This window comes from Magnolia sinica, chromosome 19 (genome assembly GCF_029962835.1).
Source record: "Magnolia sinica isolate HGM2019 chromosome 19, MsV1, whole genome shotgun sequence".
Taxonomy (NCBI): Eukaryota; Viridiplantae; Streptophyta; class Magnoliopsida; order Magnoliales; family Magnoliaceae; genus Magnolia; species Magnolia sinica.
In genome coordinates this window covers 22,550,283-22,559,839 of record NC_080591.1, presented here as the reverse complement: position 1 = coordinate 22,559,839, position 9,557 = coordinate 22,550,283, and the positions used below count along the sequence as shown (strand labels likewise).

Sequence of the window (9,557 nt, the reverse complement as noted above, 5' to 3'; positions counted from 1 at the left end):
AATACCAACAAATTAATAATTAAATAATTATTATAGTTAAATAATAGTAATTTTAATTCGCTCATGCAAGATTCAGCTGACTGTTGTTTAATGAATTTAATTTTTTTACATGTAAAATTAATAAATATCTAAAAATAAATTATCATTACAGTTATCCATTTCCACACTGCCCATGCTGCGAATTATGAGTGAACAGGGTTTTAGAACTTTGACCCACTAAATTAAAATGACTAAGAAAAAGACCCAAATTTGATGGCTATAATCTTTTAAGCCACTAGAGTCCACCCACAGTAAGACACAACAAATGAATTGTCTGGATTATCAAACCCTGGGCCCCACATACACACATACAAAAATAGGAGATGGAGAATCATAATTCAAACTTTTTGATGCTTAACTATCTATAGGCTCTTCTAACTCTTATCTTACCCGGCTGAGTCTGACTCAGTGAGTCACCTGGTCAATAGAAAATGAAATGAGTCCAAGTTTCTAGTACTTGAATCATCACCGTCAATGTTACCACCATATTCATGAGATTAAGGGTGTAGAAAGGGAGTACTATTTTTGGAACTTTCATTAGCATAAGATAATTTTATACTAAAAATCGCAAAAAGAAAAATAAAATAAAAATGAGAGTCATGGATTACTATTGAATGGTGTATATTGGGACCATACTATTGATGATCTCTCTTGCTTTTTCATGAAAAATAGAGAAATATAAAGTATATAAGACTTCTATCAATGGCATTAAATTATTTATATGTCCACTAAAGAAAGCTCATAAGCTTAAAGGAGAAAAAAAAAAAAAAAAGAAGGAAATTTTCTAGTTGAGATCATTCCCTTCAGGTATGCTTTCTAAGATGGGCCTCCAACCTCTACATCCATGATCACTCCCATCATCACTAACAACATCCACCGTTGGTTTATTTTTAAGACTGCTGATCATTTCATCAACTGATAGCCCTCCTTTTGTTAGAATCTCCTTCAGCTCTTGTTTAGTGATCAAAACCTTGATCCTAACCACTGGCGTCTCATGGCAGCGGCCCATCTCGACGATCGGAGAGTCCGGCATGTCCGATACCTTGCAATCCACGTAGTGCGACGGCAACGGCAACGGAGGTGGAAGAAGAAAATAGAGGTGGCCACTTCGCATATTGGCCTGAGGTGGGAGATGTTGGGAGACCGGGAGTGTATCTGTGATCGCATGGCCCACATGATCAGACAGAACTTGGTGTACTTGCATCGGTGGTTTGTACTCAAGGATCTGACCGTCCATCTTCATAACCTTGATCACCTTCTCTTGAGGAACTAAACAATTCCCCATGGAGATATGTATATATCACTAGAAGAGATTTTTGTTTAGTGTGTGAAGAGTGCAAAAACAAAGGTATGTGAATGTATTTAAAGGAAAGTGGTACAAAAAGGGTCCACCACTAATGAAAAAGAAATGACTGGTCCACCATAAATAAAATGTGGCCCACCACATAATCTTTCTTTTTCTTTTTTTTTATCTATATATCACCAATCCAGCTACAGTTTGGGACACAAAAACTGGAGGGACCGCCTTTTAACGCGGCCCGCACCTGCGGCGACGTTGCGCACCCCACTTAGCCATTGGGTGGATTCAGACCATCTACTATTGGCTTAGTGTTTGACTAATTGGACACAATCAATCAGGATCACTCGTGGCCCACTTAGTGGTTTGACTACTACCACGCAATCGATCGGCAATCGTGGTTGACCCCAACCGGTAACATCGAATTTTTGGTATCGGTCGCTTGTTCGAAGAAAGTGACTGTCCACCATGCCCTTGATTGAACTCTATTGGACTAGCTTTGCATGTTAGGCACGGTATGTGTGTGTGTGTGTACACGAATGCTCAGCTATGCACCATCTCACATGAAACTCATGCCAACTTTTTCGACAAGACGTCATACGTTATGTGACTCCAAATTCTGAACGTTCCATGTGAAGCAGCACCTCATTAAACCCCTCAGGCCTAATTTTTACTTTATCCAAAACTTTAGTGGTCCATGAAAAATGAAAACATTTTCCTCCATTGATTTTCATTTCTCTTTGCTATGGCCCACCAGAATTTTAAAATCTGAGTAAAAATTTGTCCTTAAAGGCTTTATGGGATTCCGCATCACATGGACCATTCGGATTAGACACCCATGAGACGTGTAAAAAGGTTTTACATACACACACACTATGAGGTCGACCTTACCGAACTTCACATGAGGTCAAGTTATATGGGCCCCAACATGATGTGCATTGAACATCTACCCCATCAGTTAGATGCACCATTCCATGATGGGTGACGGGATTAAAATTAAGTAAATCCATGACTGGGTGGGTCACACCAGTACAATAGTTGAGAGGGGCTACCCTCTCATTAAAACATTCATAATCATTTAGGTTAAGATTTAAAATATATATATATTGTTAGCTTGTTAGCACACCCAATGTCAGTTCACACTCTACTGTTAGCCACCCCCACTAGGGAATCGTTACCAAGACCTCATTGTTGAAATGAGGTATCTTTCACTCAGTCTACCACTTAAGCCATGGATCAGGCTGTGGTGATTAGGATTTTGCAATAATGCAGGTGGCTTTTGAAGCATTATCTATCCACGGAAGGTGGCATCAGATCAACGGTCTGGATCATTGAAAAATGGCCCCATTTCTATAAACTGAATATCAAGAATACTATTACTGTGCATTATCATTACATAGTTCATTCGTAATAAATGGTCAGTAAAAACTAAAAGAGAAGATTGTCGCATTGCAGTCCAGGAAGAGACGATCTCAAGTCCAACCTGATAGACCACAATGTACGGTCCACTCGGTGGATGACATCCGACCGTTCAGTGCATGTGGCATTCAACCCTTCCAATATGTTGGCTCCATCATGATATCACCTAGTAGAAAAAACAGCCCTATCTACTCATCAGGTGGGCCATATCATAGAAAACAGCATCTAGCCATTGAGAAATTGCATAATCCAAGTGTGGTTTACTTGATGAGTGGATGTCTCATTTTTTCCTACAGTGATATTCGTGATGTGACCAACCTATTGGACGGATTGGATTTGGCACAAACAAATCAGAAGTTATCCACTTGATGGACCGTTACTTATAGTCCAACTGGTTGAACTTGAGACTTACAATGCTCGGGCCGAATGGTTGTAACCATCCGTTCGGGTTTTTTGCTTGTATAAGTCGGCCATATGGTTCACTCATCCAAACCATTGATGTAATAGGCCACATCATGGATGGCCCACACACCAATACGTGTCAAGAAATAGATGGTCGAGAAGGAAAACAAGACAACAGTTAAAACTAATAAAGATTGGTAACAATAGGATCTTTTAATATAATCATTGGAAAGTGGGCCATCAATGGCGAGATCCATCATTCCAACGGTTTGGATCATTGAATCAATGCCCCCATTTGTACAAAATGAAAGCCCAAGACTACAGTACCTCAGATGGTAAATTGGTGAATGACTGAGGGCATTTTACAAGGTGGGTGAAAAGTGATGTCATGAAAACATGAGAAGAGTTAAGGGAGAATGATTCAGGGGTGAGTATGCGTATGGATGCTGTCAACACGCATGCTTTAGTGGAGTCTTCCAAAAATGATTCTTTTATTTGGATGATCAAAGACATAAGCCAGACTTCCTGTGTGTGTCTTTTCTTCACTACTGCCAAAAAAATTCCAACCTCATACGGCTGTTATAATTTCCTAATTAGGATTGTAAAACATCTATAAACAGTAGAATCAATTAGAAAACCACAAACTATAATTAGGATTAACAGCATAACTTGAGCCATATGCTAAATTGATGAGTTCTCATCTTATCTGGTCAGACTCGACGATGAACAGTTCTGATAGTCATTCTTATGATGTAGAGTGGGTCGCGAACAATTTCATGGGCAAGATGGACTAGAGAAGGCCCAATCGGAGGCGAAAGTGATCCATATCGTCGGAACCTTAAAACAGGTATATCTCATAAACTAAAATAAGTTATTCGACATATCGTATATGATTTTGGATAGGAGAAGCTAAGTTAGCCAACCAACCCGCTATGTGGGGTTGCCCACGCTGAATTTGTGAGATTCCATCAGATTCATTGTCGAAAATTCATTTTATTTCTGTTTTTATTATTTATAGTAATTTTTAGTTCTATTATAACTTTTGATTCTTTGAGCTTTAGCTGTATCCAACATAACAAAGGCTTAGAAAATTTAGGAGAACAATGTGGTTAGGCCAATTAGGACACTATTTTTTACCGAAAACCAAGAAATCTAGTGAAAATCATGACCATATATAAATAGTAAGTTTACTGTTTATATTAAGTGATGATTTTATGGAGTTTGAGTTGTAGTTTGATTCCAAAACTTCTTAATGGGGTTCATATCACTATTTAAGGGATTGTAAACTCGTTTTTTTTATCAATCAATTTATTTTTGATTTATTTAAAATTTATTTCTATTTTCTATCTCTCCTCGTGGATTCGAGGAATCTAGAAATCTTCGTGGATTTGGAGTAATTATCCCCTTGAGAAAGATGGTGATCAACCTCACCACGCCCATCCCTGCGTCATCTTACATCCCTGCTAGTGTCAATAACCATCTCCCTCAAGTGTCTGTGATAGATGAATAACTCACACATTTTGAACTTGAATGTAGAAAGTCAAGAGACTCTTATTTATATGCTTGGATTTTCTATCTTATCAAAATATCAAGTCCTATATAGTCTCTATTTACTTCTGTAAATTAACTTGTTCTAACGTGAGGATTTCTATTATAATTAGGCTTTGAAACTAGAATCGAAGCCTTTTAAAAAACCAATGGCCAAAGTAACCATATGTATATGCATGTGCATGTATGTGCATACTTGCGAGCCACCCTATGAAAGATACTAAAAATTATTGTCTAACGCATGGTTCAGATTTTACCAGTAAAAAGTCTTTAAACAACTTAGATTTACCTACAATTAATTATACCATCGAGGAGTCTGCTCTTCTCTTTTTTGTAGGTAGCCTACCTAATAATATTGCAAGAGAGCCGCTATAATAATGGTTGTGTGGAGCCCACAATAATGATCATATAAAATCCACTTCATATATTTATTGTGTCACTTCTTGCTAGAACCTTGGGCTAAAAAATGAGACAAATCTAAAACTCGAATTGCCTACAAAACTCAGTTCCTCTTTATAGTCATTGCTAGCCATAGCCTCTCTCTCTCTCTCTCTCTCTCTCTCTCTCTCTCTCTCTATATATATATATATATATATATATATATATTGTGCGCGCGCGTGTGTGTGTCCATGTTTTTGGAAGTGTCATGTCCCTAGTGTATGTCTACCAACATAATCTAAGGACCTATCATGTAAACACCTAAAAATGAATATTATCTCATTTTATTTGTTAGTAATTATGTACCAGAGATCAAATTTATTTCTAGCAAGGATTACAAAAATAATGCTACCAACCAACAATCATGATCTCCAGTACATAACTATGAGTCCATTTGGATAGGATTTTAAAACCGTTTTGCAACTACTCATTCCATAAAGTTGCTATATCAGGATGGCAGTGGAAAAAAAAACAAGAAAGGCACTAGAGCACCTCATGCTAGGTACCTACCAAGATTACTTCTACAAATTGAGAGTCCCATGAGGAGAGCTTTCATGAGATCCACCCCATCCATCAGGTACACTGCGTCCTAAGACCCAAAAATCATTATGATCCAAAATTGTGGTAGGCCACACCATAAGAAGGGTATTGATTTTTGTGGCGAAGACCATGAAAATGTCCATCTCCTTGGCCATTGAGCTGTCCTTAACCATCAGCCCATTGATTCTTTTTGTAGGGCCATTGGCGGATTGATGTTTTGACTCCATATATTAGAACTTTACCTATGCTTACCATCCATCTATGAATTTATCAAGCAATTTAATGGTAGATTTTATTGGTTTGATTGCACATGCTGATAAACGCCGAAAGCAGCTAATCCATATGTGGATTTAACAAGCAATCAATAGTTACTCCATCACATAGGCCCACTCTTCTTTTTCTTCGTGAAGATTTTGATCTCTCAGTTCTTAGTTAATTTGGCCTCCATAGAGTTGTGTACCGCAGTTTGGCATGATTATTTGACCACAAATTAACTGACCGTGAGCTCCTTCGATAGTTAGAACGTCTTGTCTCCAAAATTATATTTACAATCCATGAGTTTAGTCAACTGAATGATCGTTGCTTAATTTTATCTCCTACATTGATCATAGAAATTTTTGTTAAAAGACCTCAAGAAAAAAACTCGCTCTTATTCCAAATAACGTAGCAGATTCATGGACAAAAGAGAAGATATCACGTCTTCTTCTTTTGTGTAGACCTTAAATCCACAAGTATAGTTGTACATGAGTTAAACCGAGTCGAGCTTGGCACAACTTCGCTCAGCTCAGCTCGACCAGCAGCTGACCCTAGCTCGAACTCAGTTTGGCTCGGTCTTCGAGCCTGACTATCCAACTAAACCTAGTTTGGTCAGAAGGTGCTCGGGCCATCTTGAGCTGAGTTCAAGCCAAGTTTAAGCTCCAGCTTTTGAGCGGAGTTCGAGTTGTGCTTTTAAGCCATGGACAACATTTGACCAAGTTGTCATGGCTGGCACAGCCACCCAAATACAATAAAAAATGGGAGACGGTTCTCTGGTCATATCATTTCTCCCCTTCGGCAGCATATCTTAGCTGGGAACACCATTTCCTCCATGTTGAAGTTGCTTCACGAAACTAATTGATGAAAGGCGGCTAGAAGCCCTGCCCAAATACAATAAAAAATGGGAGAGGGGTCGTTTGTTTACCAAACAAACGGGTATTGTAGTGATGAGTTGAGTTCAGACCATACGCTAGGATGACCAGACAAGGGCAAACAGTATATATGGTGATGAACGGGCTTGGAAGTCGGACCAGAGGCTGGGACGACCAGGCAAAAAGAGGGAGAGAGGGAGAGAAAAGGGGTTTGGGGGCTGCCGAACTAGGGTGCTCATTTGGGCTGGGAGAAATGAAAAGGGGGTAGGTTTTTTTTAAAAAGTAAATATTTATATCACCTAATCAAGCTTGGATCGATCCAAGCCGAGTTTGAGTTATCGAGCAATCCAAGTCGAGTTGAGCTCGGGTCAATTCGGACTTCACACAAAATTTTTTCGAGCTCAAAAATTTAGCTGAATTCAACCTAGCTAAACCCAATTTCAAGCCAAGTCGAGTCTTGCTTATCCAAGTCGATTTGAGTGAGTTAATCAAGCCAACTCGGTTTGTTTACAGCTATATCCACAAGGAGATTAAATTATTTTAAAATGAGAGATAAAATTGATATTATTACAGAAATATTTGTTTAAAAAGTCTTCTCATATGACCTATATAAATCCTAAACCTTCAAAATTTGTCACTTTTCGGATTTAGTAAATTATTTGCAAAAAATAGAAAATGATTCTATATTGATTCAAGCCCTTTCTCATCGCTCAAGGGCTTTTAAGCTATTCCAAAGCTATTTGAATCGTAAAATACCTAAAAATAATAAAACAGTAATTTAATAAATATAGTAAATTTTAACTTTAATCTCAAAATTAACTTCTAAAACAATGTATAATTAAAATATTGTTACAGTAATTTAATAAAGATAGTAAACTTTAACTTTAATATCAAAATTAACTCTTAAAATGATCTATTTATAATTTTTTTTTTTAAAAAAATAGCATTGACCAGCATGTTAAGCTTATTGATAGCTTTCCAATAACGTATTATATGTATAAAATGGACAATCGGTCACAAAGTTATAGCGTCAAAAGTTATAGGTTAGACCTTAAATCAAACCATCTGACCATTTTTCTTTTGATATTAGCCACTTATTCCATTCTTCATTAACTTTATTAACACAACCCCTTTTGGAAAAATAACCCATGAGACCAACTTTCCTTTCGCATCCTTCTAGTGGGAAAAGCCTTTTTTGAAATATATGAAAGTTAAACTTTTAAAAATAATCTTCTAAGCAAAAAAATAAATGAGGTGGTGTGTTTGGTTGCCCCAGAAATCATGAAAAGACATCCTTTAAGGTTCTCCTTTGAAGATAGACTTCTCTAATGGAACTCTTAATAAAATAAAATAAATAAGTGTCATCCAAACGGCCCCTAACGTGTGTATGCACGAATGTTTCTTAATTTACCTGTCTTGCATGAAAGGATTGGTCTGCATAACGTGATTTATATTGTATTCTTTCCATGCACCAATCCAAAACATGATGTGTGCGTACAGCCAAACGCGCCCTAAACATCATTTCATGTGCAACTTACCACGGCATTGCTCGGTTGGTATACGACGGTAGTGAATGGACCCGCACCAATGAATGAACGTGCAAGATCAACCTGAAAAATCTCAGTGATGTCCTTATCAGTGGGCCCCACTCGTTATAAAGTCATTTACGCTGAATGTTTGGTGTGTACACTTTCCATCTCATCATCCATTATTTATTTTAATCCCTTAACCATTTCTTGAAGCTTGGGGTCTTTTGGGTGGAAAGATCCGATGTTAGACTCGTCTGTTTCCCACTTTAGGTGGTGGGCCATGCTCTTATTGGCCCACATCTCTTTTAGAACAGTTGTGGCCGTCTATCTTCAGACCATGAATTGAAAGGATAAGATTGTCGGATCAAGGAGGTTTTTTTTTTTTTTTTTGTGTGTCATGGTCTATCCACAGTGGAACACAATAGACCAACGGTTTGGATTACTCAACCGGAGACCCTCTTACAAAAAACTTGATGTAGAGCGGGTTGCAGACAGTTTTATGGCCAAGATGGACCAGAAAAGACCCAATCGGAGACGGATGTGATCTGAACCATCAGAACCTTAAAACAAACATATCTCACAAAAAAGAATGAGTTATCCAACGTGCCATATATGATTTTGGAGTAGGAGAAGCTACTTTAGCCAGCCAACCCGCTACACCGGGTTGCCCGCACTGAATTTGTGAGAGTTCATATTAACAATCGAAATTCCATTCTATTTTCATTTTTAATTACCTTTTTTGTTAAGTTTTAGTTTGATTGTAACTCTTCATCCATTGAGCTTTAGGAGTTGTGTACAACACGAAAAGTGCTTAAAAAAATTAGGAGAACAGCATGGTTAAGCCAGATACAACACTTATATTTTTGGCCAAAAACCATGAAGTCTAGTGAAAATCATGATAGTCTATAAGTATTTATAGTAAATCACCATTTTAAAGAGTTTTAGTTGTACTTTGATTCCAAAACTTCTCACTAGGGTTCACAACATTATTTAAAGGATGTAAAAGCATCAATTAATTTATTTTAAATTTCTAAAAATTTATTTTTATTTTCTTATTTTGCTCATGGATTCAAGGTATTTTTGTGATGAGTTTGGATAAGCCCTATAGATTCGGAATAGATACCCCTTAGAGGAAGACCGTGGCAGACCTCAACGCGTACTTACCTTCGTCAAAACTGAGCCGCGGTAAGCTGACGTAGTTGAAACGTATACATACCT

General features: G+C 37.6%; 1 protein-coding gene across 1 annotated transcript; it reads right to left on the bottom strand.

The window, feature by feature from the left end:
- Positions 1-632: 632 nt before the first annotated feature.
- Positions 633-1,357, bottom strand: LOC131234777 (uncharacterized). Its single transcript, XM_058231731.1, has one exon. The coding sequence runs from the start codon at positions 1,322-1,324 to the stop codon at positions 824-826; it is 501 nt and encodes a 166-aa protein (XP_058087714.1). The 5' UTR covers positions 1,325-1,357; the 3' UTR covers positions 633-823.
- Between the last annotated feature and the right edge of the window lie 8,200 nt (positions 1,358-9,557).